The sequence below is a fragment of the Dermochelys coriacea genome, chromosome 13 (genome assembly GCF_009764565.3).
Source record: "Dermochelys coriacea isolate rDerCor1 chromosome 13, rDerCor1.pri.v4, whole genome shotgun sequence".
NCBI lineage: Eukaryota > Metazoa > Chordata > Testudines > Dermochelyidae > Dermochelys > Dermochelys coriacea.
The window spans coordinates 32008040-32024639 of record NC_050080.1 but is presented as its reverse complement, the minus strand read 5'-3'; the positions used below and the strand labels follow the sequence as shown (position 1 = coordinate 32024639).

The window sequence follows — 16600 nt, the reverse complement described above, 5'->3', positions numbered from 1 at the left end:
CTAGTGCACCCCAATCCCCATGTATTCCAGTTCTGCCAATGCACCTCAACCCCCTGCACTCCACAGCTCTGCCAGCATACCCCAACCCCCCTGCACCTCAACCCACCTGCACCCCACAGTTCTGTCAGTTCACCTCAACTGCACCCTCCAGCTCTGCAGTGCACCCCAACCCCCTGCAGGCCCCAGAGCTCTGACAGTGCACCCCACCCCTCCTGAACCTCATAGCTCTGACAGTGCCCCAGTACCCTCCATTAACGCACATACTTTCACTCCGCCAACCCCACAGTTACTGAAACATATAAGCTCTTCACCTTCTTTTACAATCCATTCACTCTCACCCACAGGACGTCATCTACTAAAGGACACACACACACACAAAAAAAAAAAGGCTGCCAACTTCTTTCTGGTCCCATGGAGCTGGCAGTAGCCATTGAGAATGATTTGGATACACTCAAGGTGCAGTAAGCGTATTAGATGTTAGGTGTATTTACACTGAAAGGCGAAGGCAGTAGTTGGGTCTGCTGGATAAAGGTGTGTTTGGGAGATAAGGAGATGCATGTATTACTTTGAGGTTTGTGACAGCTGGGATTATGAGATGAGGAGATCTATGTTTTGCAAACTCTAATGTGTGGAAGCAAAGGGAAGAACTGCACAGGTACCTTCAGGCTCCAGCACGCATCATTTCAGTGCAGTGTTGTGCACATTATATAATTAGCAGGGCAGAGGGGTTTTTGGTTTTTTTATACTAGGTATTGTTGGTAGTGAGCTGGGATAGGAGAGCAGTCGAAGGATGTATTATGTGCATACATTCCAGGCAAAGTGAGTGTGCTCAGTGTCGGGGGAGCTGTACTGAATGGAGGAGGCAGTAGTTAGCTCTACTTGTTAGAGGTGTGCCTGTGGATTACTTTGAGGTGTGTGACTGGGATATGAAGTGGTCTATGTTTTCTACCCTCATGTGTGTGAGGAAAGGGAAGAGGTCCCTGTGTACCTTCAGGATACAGTATGCATCATTTCTATGCAGAACTGCACAGGTTATGCCAACAGCAGGGCATAGGGTTTTTATCATAGTTAGCAGTGAGGTGGAACATGAGAGGATTTTAATGCTTTAATGACAGTAAAATAAAAGAGATGGTGTCCTATGAGTAATAAGGCTGAATAAAAATATGAATAAAAAATATGAATAAAAAGGCTGTGAAATGGTTTCTAAACACTATATATGTGGTATTTATTCTGGGGAATTCGCTGTGTATGAGAGTTTACGCCAGGTTCTGGAATCTTTGGAATCTTATCATGCCATGGGTCACCACGAGTATGCGCTGTGTACATATTGAGTCATTCCCCCAAAAGGGTAGAGGGAATGTGGTGTGGGCTACTTTTTTCCACCCACCCTGGTTTGTCCTTCTATAGTGTTAGATGGAATCCTGTGGGTGACGGTGAATGGAGTGTAAGAGGCAGTGAAGAGCTTGCACATTTAATCAACTGTGGGGTTGGGAGAGTAAAGATGTGTGTTAAAGAGGCATACTGGGGAAATGCTGAAAGAGGGCACAGTTAAGGTTGCATAGACAACCTTAACTTTACACTATCCAATTTTCAGAATTTTGAGTTTTGCTCAACTTAAAGTTCTGCAAGGGAACAACATACCATCAAGCAACTATAGCTCTGTGTTAAGGAAGTTTTTTGCCATTGAATTGATTTATTTATTAGCAATACAGCACTGCGTGCTAGGCATTTTCCAAACACTGAAGGACAATCCCTGTTCCAAAGGAGATTTGATCAGCGCCTTGGTAAAAGATATGAGCCTCTAACCCTTGAAAGTTTGATCAGCTCTGATGTTTGAAGTCTGAGTTGTTAATCGCTCCCTGGTAGTGAGAGGCGGAGACATCGTATAAAAAGCTACTTGTAAGGCAAACTTGAGAGCCACAAACAGACATCTTACAAGAGAGTTTTGGAGGGAACTGAGAGATGGTGTGTGAGAGGCTTTCCTTCCAGGTACAGCTCTGTGTGTGATTCCAAGATGGCCAGTGATGGAATAGCAGTGGTGACCTGCAATGGATGTGCTATGTTCTCTTTCCTGCCGGAAGCCAGAAGGGATTTCCAGTGCATGTAGTGTAGCTTGGTGGCTGTCCTGGAGGAGAAAGTTCTTGGATTTGAAGGGCAAGTAGAGAATCAGAGAAGCTGAGGAGTCCCTAGACAGCCAGGTTCAGGAAACATCAGCACCCCAGGTTCCAGGAGAAAAGGAGCGGGCCACCAAGGAGTCAGAGAGAAAAGTCAAAAGGAGGCCTGGTAATTCGTATCAGGCAAGAGGTCAGGGCGGCATTTTTCACAGCCAGAGAGAGACACTGATAAGCAGGCTTTGGCTCCCAGAGAGAAAAGGACTGCGAGAAATTCTACACAGCTAGAAGTTTCCAATCAACACCAGGTTCTCAGCATGGAAACAGTGAGACCTCTCAAGATCCAGCTGGTCTAGGAATAGAGAGATGTATGGGACACACTTGCAGGTGGCAGCTCAGCCCAACCTGTCAGAAAATAAAGCCTGCCACCAAAGAATTCTCCTATCATCCAAGGAAGACAGGCAATCTGTGTTGGGGATTCAATACTCAGAAGAATCAAAAGAACCTTCTGCAAGGGACAGGCAACAGGTTGGCATGCTGCTTTCCCAGAGCCACGACACCAGATGTCATTCTAAGAATCAATGGGCTTTTGGAGTTGACAGGAAAGGATCAATTGCTGACGGTTCATATCGGCACTAATGACACTGCATTGAGAATATCCTGTGGATAATAAATTACTTCAGGGAACTCAGAAATATGTGGAAGAAGAAGAATGTCCAAGCGATCTTCTCTGAGATCCTTCCTAATCCTGTCCCATCAGCAAAGGAAGGCAGAAGATTCTGGAAGCGAATCGCTGGCTAGGTAAGTGTTGTAAGGTGGAGGAGGGTTGTGGTTTTATGGAACATTGGTCCACTTTCTGTGGGGAGAAAGGGCTCTATAGTTCAGTCCCTCTTCTACTGAAGTAGTGGCCATCCAGTCTCCTCAGCGACAGGCCAGCTAGAGTAGCCAGGAGGTCATTAAACTAATAACAAAAGAGGAGGGTAAAAGAGGAAAGATATGATCACTCCGCACAAAATTGACATGCTGAAAACAAAATCAACCAAGGAACTAAAGTACACAAAGAGAAGAAATTCCTGAATCACCTGTACTGAATCACCAAAGCTAGGAGGAGCCTGGGTAACAAACAAGAGAAATTGAAATTGCTCTTTTATGAGCATAAATTGATCTAGCTGGTATTACTGAAACCTAGTAAGACGATTTGCATGACTGGAATGTTAAAAGTCAATGGTCATAGCCTATTTAGAAAAGATCAAGTAGGCAAAATGGAAGGGGAAGTAGCACTCTATGTCAAAAATGGCATTAATAGTTTCTGAGTCACTGAGAACTCAGAAGAAAATGATCATGAATGCTTATGAATCAACGTCCTAACAGATAAAACGCAAGATGGGGTATTAGTTGGTGTCTGTTACAGACCCAAAATCACATGAGGGAACAGGATGACCACCTCCTTCGTACATATCTATAATTAGTAGGAAGAAAATCTATGTGATCATGGAGGACTTCAATCTGAGTGACATATGCTGGAGGTCTCATGCTGCCAGTCCTATAACATCCTTAGAATTTTTAAATATTGTAGATGAAAATTTCCTAAATCAAAAAGTGTTGCATCCAACACAGGACAATTCTACATGAGACTTTGTCTCGACTGATAAAGAGGAACTTAACACAGAACTAAAAGTTAATGTAACTTAGGCACAAGTGATCATGACTTAATGACATTTATAATGTGCACCCAGAATAAGTCCAGACCTGTGATTATATAAATATGGTGCTTTAAAAGGGCCAATTCACAAAGCCAAAAACAATTATGAGCCAGATCAGATGGGAGGAAGAATTTATTCAGAAAAATGATAATTGGGAATCATTTAAGAAGACCTTACTAGATACCAAAAAAGCCATAATCCTCACAATCAAGGAAGAAGCCTGTCTGGCTAAAAAACAACCTGGTTTAGAGGGGGAGTGAAGGTAGCTATAAAGTGACAAAGTTATAAAGACATAAGACTAATCTACATTACAAACTTACGTCTTGGTACACAGAAGACTAAAAGAAAGCCAATGTGTTGTCAATAATTTAAAAGAGTAAATGAGATGACCCAGGTAATTACAGGCCTGTCAGTTTGACATCGATCCCGGGCAAGTTAATGGAACGGCTATTACAGGACCCAATTAATAAAGAATTAAATAAAGGAGGGTTATATCATCAATGCCAATCAAAATAGAAAATACATCCTTTCAAACTAACATGATTTTTTTTTTAAATGAGATTACAAGTTTGGCTGATAAAGGTAATAGTGTTGATAGAGAATCTATCACTGACAATTATTCAATCAAGATGGCACGTTTTCTAAAAGATCTGCTCTAGGAATTATTTTGGGGCCATTCTCTGGCCTGTGTTACACAGGAGATCAGACTAGATGATCACAATGGTCCCTTCTGGCCTTGGAATCTATGAAAGCAACAATCTATGAAAGCACAGGGGTTGGGAAGAGGAATAAGAATAAAAGTAATTTACATAAGTAAAAAATTTAGACTTCAGGAGCCACTGAAAAAAAACCCTTCAGTTAAGATGAATCACAGTTAAAAGTGAACCAAAATTACATTTTCTTTCCCTTAAAACGAGGAGATTATTACCTGTAGCTGGAGATTCTTCGAAATGTGTGGTCCTTATCTGTACTCCACTAAGGGTTACGCACATGTGCCATACACGTGCATAATTTGAAAGTAGTGTCTGTTGGTCTACAGTGCAGCTTGGCTTGCCTTGTGCTTCTATCAGAGGTGATCAGTTCCTTCTCTACTGTGAATCAGACAGATCCATAGCAGAGGGGAAGGAGGGCAGGAAGCGGAATACAGATAGGAATCACACATCTTGATGAGCCTCCAGTTACAGGTAAGTAACTTCTTCATCTTTGAATGATGGCCCCTATCCTATTCCACTGAGAGTGATTAACAAGCAGTACCTAAGTTGGACAACACCGCAAGGATGAGGATAGAATGATTGTGTAGAGAACTGCTGTGCTGAAGGAGGAGTTTGCCGCTGAGTCCTGCAAAGGTTGCAAAGGTGTGTACAGAACTCCATGTGGCCACTCTACTTATGTCCTATGAGTGGCATGTCCTGGAGGGAGGCCATGGTCAAAGCCCGGGCTCCTGTGGAGTGAGTCCGCAACCTGGTGTGGGGAGGCAGACCAGGTGGTAGCAGAGTTTAATGCAACCCGAAATCCACTTAGAGATTCTCTGGGTAGAGATGGCCTGTCCTGAGTCTTTCTGCTACTGCAACAAACAGCCTGGGGGACTCCTTGACGGGTTTAATTGTCTGCAGGTCGAAGGCTAAAGCCCATTGGATGTCTAGGAAACGGAGTCAGCGTTCCTCTGCAGATTTGCATGGCTTTTGGAAGAAAACAGGTAAGTGACTGGATTGACTGATGTAAAGCTAGGAGATTAACTTTGGTAAGAATTTGGAATGTAGGTGCAGGGATACCTTAGCACTGTGGAAAATTGTGTAATGTGGGTCTGCCACCATAGCTCCGAGTTTGCCGACCCTTCTCACGGAAGTGATAGCAACAAGGAAGGTGACATATATAGGAGGGACACAGAGCACGATGCCAATGGTTCAAAGGGTAGTTTCATTAGCATGGGTAGAACTAGGTTCAGGTCCCATTCGGATGCAAGGGTTTGAATGGGTGGGAAGGTTCTGATGAGGCCCTTCCAAAACCTAGCAGTTAGTGGGTGTGTAAAGATAGGGTGACCCTCCACAGGAGGATGGAATGCGCTAATTGAAGCCAGGTGGATTTTCAGAGAGTTGATGGCAAGGCCCAATGCCTTCAAGGACAAAACACAATCCAGAAGGAGAGGGATCCCCATTGATTCTGGTAAAACACCCTTTTGTTGAACCCAGGAGGTGAAGCATTTCCACTTGGTTTGGGCGGAGGTGCAAACAGAGAAACTTGGACCCCTTAGACGGAATGTAAATAACGTCTTTCTGCTCCTTTGGGGGCAGGCATGCATGTAGTCAGTGTGTGCTATAATGTTCTGGCAGGCTCAAGAATGGCATCATTAATAGGCAATGCAACCCTAGATGGTGCCGAGGAGTGGAGGATATCCAAGAGTTTATGCTGGGTGTCTTGGATTTTCTCCAGGGTAATATAGAGTTCCCCGGCAACTCTGCGCAGTAGCTCTTGGAGCTGTCTGAAGTCATCCGGAGGCGAAGGGGATACTGTAGTCACTGCCTCATCCATAGAAGAGGAGGGAAATCTCTCTGATTCTGGCGGCACCCTCAGAGCTAGGCTAAGGGATTCCTCCTCCTCCAACGGATCTGAGTGCCTGCTAGAAGGCAATGGGGAGGCAGGTGAAAGTTACCTTGTGGATCAGGCTAGTTCTGAGGAAGGACATCAGGATCAGAATCTGCAGTATAGACAGTAGGTCAGATCCGGAGGATGTTGAGGTGGTCCCCATGGCATAGGGTACTGGTGGCTCCATGGGTGCCAAGACCGGGATGGCCTCCCTGAATGCACGTGCGGGTGGTACAATGCCAATAATCCCTCTCCGGTGTCCAATTTGTCGGAGGATGAGAAGGCAAACTCCAGTTCCATTGGAGGTACCATCAGAACCAGTGGAAGGGGATAGATCATCTGTATGGAAGGTGAGGAGTCCCACAGTAGTTGTAGAGCAACATTCAGATGCGGAAACTACAAAACCTGAACCACCAAAAAAGAAAATCAACCTTCTGCTGGTGGCATCTGACTCAGATGATGAAAATGAAGCATCACTACATATTGCTTTGGATCGTTGTCAAGCAGAACCCATCATAAGCATGAACGCTTATCCTCTGGAATGGTGGTTGAAGCATGAAGGGACATATCAATCTTTACTGCATCTGGCACATAAATATTTTGTGACGCCGACTATAACAGTGCCACGGAAACACCTGTTCTCACTTTCAGGTGACATTGTAAACAAGAACCGGGCAGCATTATCTCCTGAAAATTGTAATGAAACTTCTTTGTCTGAGTTATTGGCTGAAATAGGACTAACTGGACGTGTAGGCTCTAAAGTTTTACATTGTTTTATTTTTGAATTTATATTTTGTACATAATTCTACATTCGTAAGTTCAACTTTCATGATAAAGAGATTGCACTACAGTACTTGTATTAGGTGTACTGAAAAATATTATTTCTTTTGTTTTTTACAGTGCAAATATTTGTAAACAAAAATAAATATAAAGTGAGCACTGTACACTTGATATTTGGTGTTGTAATTGAAATCAATATATTTGAAAATGTAGAAAACATCCAAAAATATTTAAATAAATGGTATTCTATTATTATTTAACAGCATGATTAATCATGATTATTTTTTTTAATCGCTTGACAGCCTTAAATAAAAATTAATATCATGAAGTTCACACCAAGAGCTCACCACTTTTGGAGAAAAACAAAAAATGTTGATCCATTTTCAGCTCTATTTAGTTATATATTTACAACACTAAATATATAACATTGTAATCTGGTGGTTCCACAATAATTTTCTTGGAATAATAAATGGGATAAAATACATTTACTTTACAACTTCCCATATCTTGTGTGGTCTTCAATATGTCTTTGTTAACACTGAGTATGCATTTTCCATATTTAGACTGTGTTATTTCTCATCCAGTGTTAATGATGGGACATGGACAGTCCAGGACTGTGCTACAACACAGAAGAAAAGTACACCAACTTTGCAAAGTATCAGTCAGTCTCACCGCAACATAGCATGAAAGGAGCAGTCTGGAAACATCAGAAGGAAGAAGGTGGATTATTTTTTTGCCTGATGATAGACAGTGTGGCATGCGGGGGAGAACTCCAAAATCTGGATAATTGGGAGAAGCTGCAGATAAGGATTCAAAACTCAACTCTGAACCTTTGGAAGTTCTCCAGTTGTTATCCAATACATTTAATATTTAGCCTAACTCAACTTTCAATTCTACCTCAAGGATGTTTTTTCATGTAAACTGCCCATTATCAAAGACACATCTCAATGAAATCACCTTGAACGAAAGGCAAGACCAATCCCAAAAGTGTGGTTTGGTAACTTTCCATGTGACATCACATTCAAAACAAACAGCATGTTTCCTGTTTAAACATTTACTAAATGTGAGTACTTCCTCTTCCACACTGTTCTCCCGAAAAAAAAAAAAGTAGTGAACACAAACACACATTCAGAGCGAGTAGAACTGAACTCCACCTTACTGCAAGTCCTGATTATAGCTATAAAAACATGTGTAACTGTGTAAGAATCAATTACCTTTTTATCCAAATTCTGTGCTTCAATCTCTAGACTGACAACTCTTGTATCTTTTATCTCTTCTGCTGAAATCTGTGTCACAAGAATTTAAAGACAAATTAATTTCCAATGAAGCTTAGCAGACACTCAGGCACATGAAAGGACCTTTGCTTTTGGTTGTAAATATGTTTTCTTGCGCGCACACACACACACGTCAAGTAACACAATTTAACACTGCCAAAAAGCAGACAAACTTTGAAATTAAATTTACCCAAAGCTAATGTATTTAACCAAAGAAATTTAACTCTACATAAAATGACAAGCTCATTCATTCTTCTAGGGATATACACGAAGCACAATTACCGTAATGGTGCCTTTTCCTGCTGGCTTTCCTTTCTTCAACTCCAAAGGCCGAGTGAGTGTTTTACTGGAAACAATCTAAAGCCAAATGAAGACATACATAATTATGGAGTTAGACCCAGAAAACATGGTAACTCTTCAAGAGTAAATTTCCCAAAATCACCTAAATGACAAAGTCCCTAAGTTCCATTTTCAAAAGTAACCTATACCCCTAGGAGCCTAAGCATCACTGAAAGTCAAGGGGACTTATGCTCCTAAATCACTAAGGCATTTTTGCAAATTATCCCAAAGCTATACATTTTGAGGCTACAGTATTCCAGATCTGACATTCATTGACACCCCCTGAAATCTAATACTTATATTCCTTTCACCTCTAATTATTGCCTCCCGATGACACCTTGAGCCACTGATATTTTACTATAAGGATCCAAGAAATTCTAGAAATAGAAAGAGGACATTCAACAAGCCAGGTCCTGTTTTAATATATTTGAACCCCACCTTCCTACCCCTAGGCTGAGCATCCAACCCTCTACTCCAGAAATGGTGTAGAGGGGGTCTCCAATACTCATTCAATCTCTACTGCAATCACCTTCCCTTTTCACACAAAGGCAACTAAACACAGAGAAGTAGCCCTGCTAGAGTTCCCCAATTACCCCATACTCATTTGTTACATTATATTCCATGTTTGATGTTTCTCTTTGAACAATAAGCCATCTCTATTTTCTGAACTTAGAAATTTTAAGGATTTTTGTTCCAGATATTTGTTTTCCAGGACATATTCTTGTGCAATCATCAGAAATGTATGATTTAATCAAGATGGAAAACGTTGTTTCTCCCATTGATTTAAAAGGGGCCTACAAAGGATATCTAAAAATTAGGGCTGTCGATTAATCATAGTTAACTCACGCAATTAACTCAAAAATTAATCACAGTTTTCATCACTGTTAAGCAATAGAATACCATTTGAAATTTATTACATATTTTTCTACATTTTCAAATATATTGATTTCTATTACAACACAGAATACGAAGTGTACAGTACTCACTTTATATTATTTTTATTACAAATATTTGTACTGTAAAAATGATAAACAAAAGAAATAGTATTTTTCAATTCACCTCATACAAGTACTGTAGTGCAATCTCTTTATCATGAAAGTGTAACATAGAAATGTAGAGGTTTTTTTTGTTACATAACTGCACTCAAAAACAAAACAATGTAAAACTTTAGAGCCTACAAATCCACTCAGTCTTACTTCTTGTTCAATCAATCGCTAAGACAAACAAGTTATGGGAGATACTGCTGCCTGCTTCTTATTTACGTCACCTGAAAGTGAGAACAGGCATTCCCATGGCACTTCTGGAGCTGGCGTTGCAAGATATTTACATGCCAGATATGCTAAACATTCGTATGCCTCTTCATGCTTCGGCCACCATTCCTGAGGACATGCTTCCATGCTGATGGCGTTTGCGAAAAAATGCATTAATTAGAATTTGTGACCGAATGCCTTGGGAGAGAATTGTATGTCCCCTACTCTGTTTTACCAGAATTCTGCCATATATTTTATGTTATAGCAGTCTCGGATGATGATCCAGCACGTTTGTGTTAAGAACACTTTCACAGCAGATTTGACAAAACGCAAAGAAGGTACCAATGTGAGATTTCTAAAAATAGCTACAGCACTCGACTCAAGGTTTAAGAATCTGAAGCACTGTCCAAAATCTGAGCGGGACAGGGTGAGGAGCATGCTTTCAGAAGTCTTAAAAGAGCAACACTTGGATGCGGAAACTACCAAACCTGAACCACCAAAAAAGAAAATCAACCCACTGCTGTGGCATCTGACTCAGGCGATGAAAATGAACATGCGTCAATCCACTCTGCTTTGGATCATTACAAACGCGTCACCAGCATGGATGCAAGTCCACTGGAATGGTGGCTGAAGCATGAAGTGACATATGAATCTTTAGCACATCTGGCACGTAAATATCTTGTGATGCCGGCTACAACAGTGCCATGCAAACGCCTGTTCTCACTTTCAGGTGACATTGTTAACAAGAAACAGGCAGCATTATCTCCTGCAAATTGTAACCAAACTTGTTTGTCCGAGTGATTGGCTGAAGTAGGACTGAGCGGACGTGTAGGCACTAAAGTTTTACATTGTTTTATTTTTTAATGCAGTTATTTTTTGTATATAATTCTACATTTGTAAGTTCAACTTTCACGATAAATAGATTGCACTACAGTACTTGTATTAGATGAATTGAAAAATACTATTTCTTTTGTTTTTTTACAGTGCAAATACTTGTGATCAAAAATAAGAGCCCTGTACACTGTATTCTGTGTTGTAATTGAAATCAATATATTTGAAAATGTACAAAACATCCAAAAATATTTAAACAATATTGAATACCATTTATTTAACAGTGTGATTAATCACAATTCATTTTTTTTAATCACTTGACAGCCCTACTAAAAATATTGGACTTGTGACCTTTATTTTTGCTTTATTATAACATATAAAGAAAGCCTGAAAGGAGTTGTTTGTTTGGGGTTTTAAGATTTTTTTTTCTGCTTGTTATGTACCTAAGAAAAAATTAGAAGTATCTGCTCCCCTGGTTTTGCTAGAGGACATGTTGGGGGGGGTCACAGCACATGTACACTGTTAGCTCTCACACTTTAATGGAAAGAACAGGGGTGTTTGGATTTTTAATTAAAGACCTCTTCTCTTCAAAGTGATAATCACTGAAGCTAAATAGATGTTAAAAAAAACTTAAAAACAAGTTTTTCACAGTCTGACTTAAAATCTCATCTCCTCTTCAGATGTAATCATTTTACTAGTTTTCCACTCAGACAAAACATGAATTTCTAATTTAAAAAAATGCAGAAGACTATACCATAGTCACTTTAAAACTTTCTTTAGGCAGAAACCCAGCTTCCAGCATACCCTCTTCCAGGGTTGGTCATCTTTAAACAAGTCATTAAATGTAAAATATTCTCTGCCAGCAGAGACACTGAAGACCATTATCACAATTAAAATGAGCATTGAAACTCATGTACTGTACATATGAAAATATATACACATCAGGCTACGTCTACGCTTAAAACACCATAGCTGTGCTGCTGTAGTGCTTCAGTGTAGACACTGCAGTGACGAGAGGGGTTCTTCTGTTGCTCCCCAAAAGGCGGTAGCACTGTCTACTCTGGGTGTTAGGTTGGCTTAACTATCTCAGGAGTGTCTATTTTTCATGCCTGGGAGACGTTGCTATACCAATATAACTTTGCAGTGTAGACCATCCCTAAGAAAGACTCTTCACTTAGCCTCACAATAAGCTTCATTTTTTAAACTGTGCCCATTCAAGTTATTTAAATATAAACTAGGGGGTCACACGCTTTGCAAGTTCTATAGGGTGGCTTACTGTACACATCTAGATGTTCTTACACTTCTCCATTCTCCCCACGAGCTCCTAGTGTGCTACCCTCCCATCCGCCCTCTAATCCAGGGACTCCCTGTAACTGCTCTCCTCCCTCCACACCAGGCTCTATGCATCCCCCATTCCCCTCCATTGGCAGTGGCTCTATGTTTTCCCCATACCAGGAACTATGCGAGAAACCCCCATTCCATGATATTCTCTGCCACATGCCCTGTGGGCTTCCCCTTCCCCCCATTATTTCTTCTCTTCTTTCTGTCTAGGAGATAAGTCACTCAAGATGTCAACATGCTGAACTCTACTAGGAGGATGAACAGAGCTGAGATAGAGGTATTCTTATGCTGGAAAGTGCTAACCGTTGAAGGTGTGGCTCTGCTAAACAGATGCCAGAGGCTCCAAGTGTTCCCCATTTTTCCCCTTCTATATTATATATAATATATATATATATATATATATTTTTCGCAAAATAATCAATCAGTTTCTGCCCACTGAAACCTAGAACATTCCCTGAAATTTTGAACAGATCACAGTCAGTGTTCAAAAGTTATCAAGTTACAAAGACAGACAGATGCTATCACAAACCCTGCCAAAAAAAATTTCTTGTTTGAATGTAAAGAAAAGCTGCACACATTTTGCTCAAACTCTTTAAAAGAAACCAGCTTTGGGCTGGGAAGTTTCTATGTCAAAGAACACGCCTGAGCAAGTTACAAGCAACTGATACTAATGTTTCAGAACAGCTTTTTCACTTGGCTTTTGGAAGAGTTGGCCAACCAGGATGTCATGTCGTAGAGGGGACGTTAGAAAGGCACCAGAACTGCTGTGGTCTCTATGTTGCAGGCAGGGTAGACTGATTAAAACCTAAGCAATTTAAATCACGGATTCTAATCATGATTTAAATCAGCAAACAGGAAACCCTGATTTAAATAATCAATTTTAATCTTGTTTTGCGTTTGTGCTTTGTAGTTATTTTCCTTAAAAAAAAAAAAAAAAAGGCTGAGTCTCATTGGTTGGTACCATTAAAACATGTTGATATGCAGCTACTCACAGGCTTTCCTCCAAATTTGATGGTGATTCTTTTTGCTAATCAAGAGGATGCAGTATATCTACGCACATTTATTCAGATTCTTGATTTTAATATATTTACATCATGTTAGAAATTGGTGAAAGACTCATTTCTTATTTATTAGATGATTATTTTGGACAGAAATTGGAATTCAATTAAAATGTGAAAAAACCAGCATTTTGAAATTATTAGTCAAATAAAACTACCTTAAATGTGCTGGATACAGAAGAAAAAAGGAAGTTTATCAAAACACGTTTTGCACTTAAAACTAACCGATTTAGGAAGCAAACAAAGTGTTATCTATACTGAGTAAACTGAATAAACGGTTACTCACCTTCTTGTAACTGTTGTTCTTTGAGGTATGTTACTTGTATCTATTCCAATTAGGCGTGTGCGCACCACATGCAAAGTCATAGGAAGGTTTTTCCCCTAGCAGCACGCGTCAGGTCGGCTGTGAAGCCCCCTGGAGTGGCGCCTTCATGGCAGTGAATGTAGGTCCCTGCCGATCCGCCGCCTCTTCAGTCCCTTCTTGCTGGATACTCCGACAGAGAAGACGACGGGTGGGTTTGGAATGGACGTGAGCAACACATCTCGAAGAACAACAGTTACGAAAGGAAGGTAACCGTTTTTTCCTTCGAGTGATTGCTCATGTCGATTCCAATTAGGTGATGCCCTAGCCAGGAGGTGGAGTGGGAGGTTATGGAATCGCTGACTGAAGCACCGCTCTGCCAAATGCTGCATTGTCTCTGGGTAATAGCGTAATGAGAGCTGAAAGCGTGAACTGAGGGCCATGTTGCCACCCTCCCTATCTCCTGGACCTGGGCCAGGAATGCTGCCGAGGAGGCCTGCACTCTTGTGGAATGTGCCGTTACTGCAGGGACCAGTACTTTTGCCAGATCATACCATGCCTGGATACAAGACACGATCCACGATGAAATCCTCTGCAATGAGACCGGAAGGCCCTTCATCCGGTCCACAACTGCCAGGAACAGCTGGTTCAACTTATGGAATGGCTTTGTGCATTCAATGTAAAAGGTCAGTGCTCGAATGTCCAGGGAGCGTAGCCTTTGTTCTTGACTATCCACGTGAGGCTTTGGGTAAAAGACAGGTAGGAAAAAGTCCTGATTGGCGTGGAATTGGGACACAACCTTTGGGAGAAAGGCTGGGTGAGGCCTAAGTTGCACCTTGTCCTTATAGAAAATGGTGTAAGGAGGGTCAGAGGCTAGGACTTTAAGCTCTGACACTCTCGTGGCTGATGTAATGATGACTAGGAATGTCATCTTCCATGACAGGTAGAGTAGTGAACAAGTCGCCAGGAGTTCAAATGGGGGTGATAAGTCTGGAAAGGACCAGGTTGAGATTCCACGCTGGGATAGGGATAGCTAGTGGTTTGAGCAATGGCCTGCTAAACCCAGGGTTGTGAGTTCAATTCTTGAGGGGGCCATTTAGGGATCTGGGGCAAAAATTGGGGATTGGTCCTGCTTTGAGCAGGGGGTTGGACTAGATGACCTCCAGAGGTCCCTTCCAACCCTGATATTCTATGATAGGTTACTTAATCTGCGGGTATATCTTGTCCAGATCTTTCAGAAAATGACTGACCATTGGGTTGGCGAAGACAGAATGGCCCTGCTGTTTTAAGTGCAGTAGGTAGTCTAGAATGAGCGGTATGGGCACCTGCATCAGAGAAGCGCGACCCTGAGAACACCAGATTGCAAACCTTTTCCACTTGGCCAGGTAGTTAGCTCTGGTGGAGGGTTTCCTGCTACCTAGTAGGACCTCCCTAACCAGCTCAGAGCACATGAGCTCCATAGGGTTTAGCCATAAAGCTTCCAAGCGGTGAGGTGCAGAGACTCGAGGTTGGGATGATGAAGACAACCATGGTCTTGGGTGATCAGGTCTGGGACAAGGGGCAATGCAACTGGGGTGTCCACTGACAGCTAAAGGAGCGTGGTGTACCAGTGCTGGTGAGGCCAAGACAGTGCTACCAGTACGACCACCGCCTTGTCCCTGCAGATCTTGAGCTGAACATTGGGGATGAGTGGAACTGGTTGGAATGCATACAACAGATGGTCTGTCCAAGGGAGGAGAAATGCATCCCCTAGAGAGAGCAGGCTGTGATTCCAGAAGGAACAGAATTAGGGGCCTCTTCTGTTGCTCTTCATGGTGAACAGGTCGATTTGGAGAACTCCCCACCTTTGGAAAATGTTGTGCACCACATCTGGGCGGATAAACTACTCGTGATTGTGGAAAGATCTGCTGAGGTAGTCCGCCAACTCATTCTGAGAAACTGGGAGGTAAGATGCTTCCAGGTGAATAGAGTGGGCTATGCAGAAGCTTGAGGGCTTCCCAACATAGGGGAGAGGAACGAGCCCCATCCTGCTTGTTTATGTAAAACATCACAATTGTGTTGTCCATCATGATCCCCACGCACTTACCTTGCAATAGGGCCTGGAAGGTTTGACGTGCCAGTCGGAATGCTCTCAACTCCTTGACATTGATGTGGAGTGAAAGTTCGTCCTGCGACCAGAGACCTTGGGTCTGGAGTTCTCCCAGGTGAGCGCCCTATGCCAACGCTGACATCTGTCAAGAGGGACAGAAAGGGCTGGGGTTTGTTGACTTGCACACCTCCTGTGGGTTGAGCCACCAGTGGAAAGATTTGAGAACCGGCACCACGATGGTGACCACCTTGTCCAGGCTGTTGCGCCCTGGACAGTAGGGTGATGACAGCCAAGCTTGGAGAGGCCTGAGCCTCACGTGCTGTACCACATACATACATGCTGCCATGTGGCCGAGGCGCCTCAAGCGACTCCTTGCTGAGTTAGTAGGGTATCGCCTGAGGCTTTGTATGATGTCTGTCATTGACCAAAAGCAAGCCTCTGGCACGGATGCCCTAGCCTGGCCCGAGTCCAACACTGCTCCGATAAAAATCTATCCTCTGTGTCGGGTATAGGGTTGATTTGTGCTCGTTGAGCAGGAGACCCAACCTGTCAAAGGTGGAACTTATGAAGCTGACTTGTCACTCCACTTGGTCCCTGGGCACCCTCTGAACAGCCAGTCGTCAAGGTACGGGTAAACCTGCAGCTGCCTCTGGTCTAGGAAGGCGGCTACGACCGACATGCACTTGGTGAAAACTCATGGGGCTGTTCACAGGCCAAAGGGGAGGACCGTAAATTGGTAATGGTTGTGATTGACCATGAACATGAGGATCCATCTGTGGGCAAGAATTACAGAGATGTGGAAATACACGTCCCTGAGGTCGAAGGCAGCGTACCAGTCTCTCGGATCCAGAGAGGGGATAATCATGCTTAGAAAGACCTTGTGGACACTCAGCTTTCTCATGAAACTGTTGAGGCCTCACAGGTCAAGGATGGGTCTGAG

At 42.5% G+C, this 16600-nt stretch overlaps 1 protein-coding gene across 12 annotated transcripts in view; it reads right to left on the bottom strand.

The window, feature by feature from the left end:
- Window positions 1–16600, bottom strand: part of CPNE1 (copine 1) — an 88959-nt gene that overhangs the window by 18637 nt on the left and 53722 nt on the right. For all 12 annotated transcript variants that reach the window (XM_038370312.2, XM_038370308.2, XM_043496144.1 and 9 more), the window contains 2 exons: window positions 8734–8808; window positions 8392–8463 (listed from right to left, as the gene is read on the bottom strand). In XM_038370312.2, coding sequence (XP_038226240.1) covers window positions 8392–8463; window positions 8734–8808 — 147 coding nt within the window. The remainder of the gene's footprint in view (window positions 1–8391; window positions 8464–8733; window positions 8809–16600) is intronic.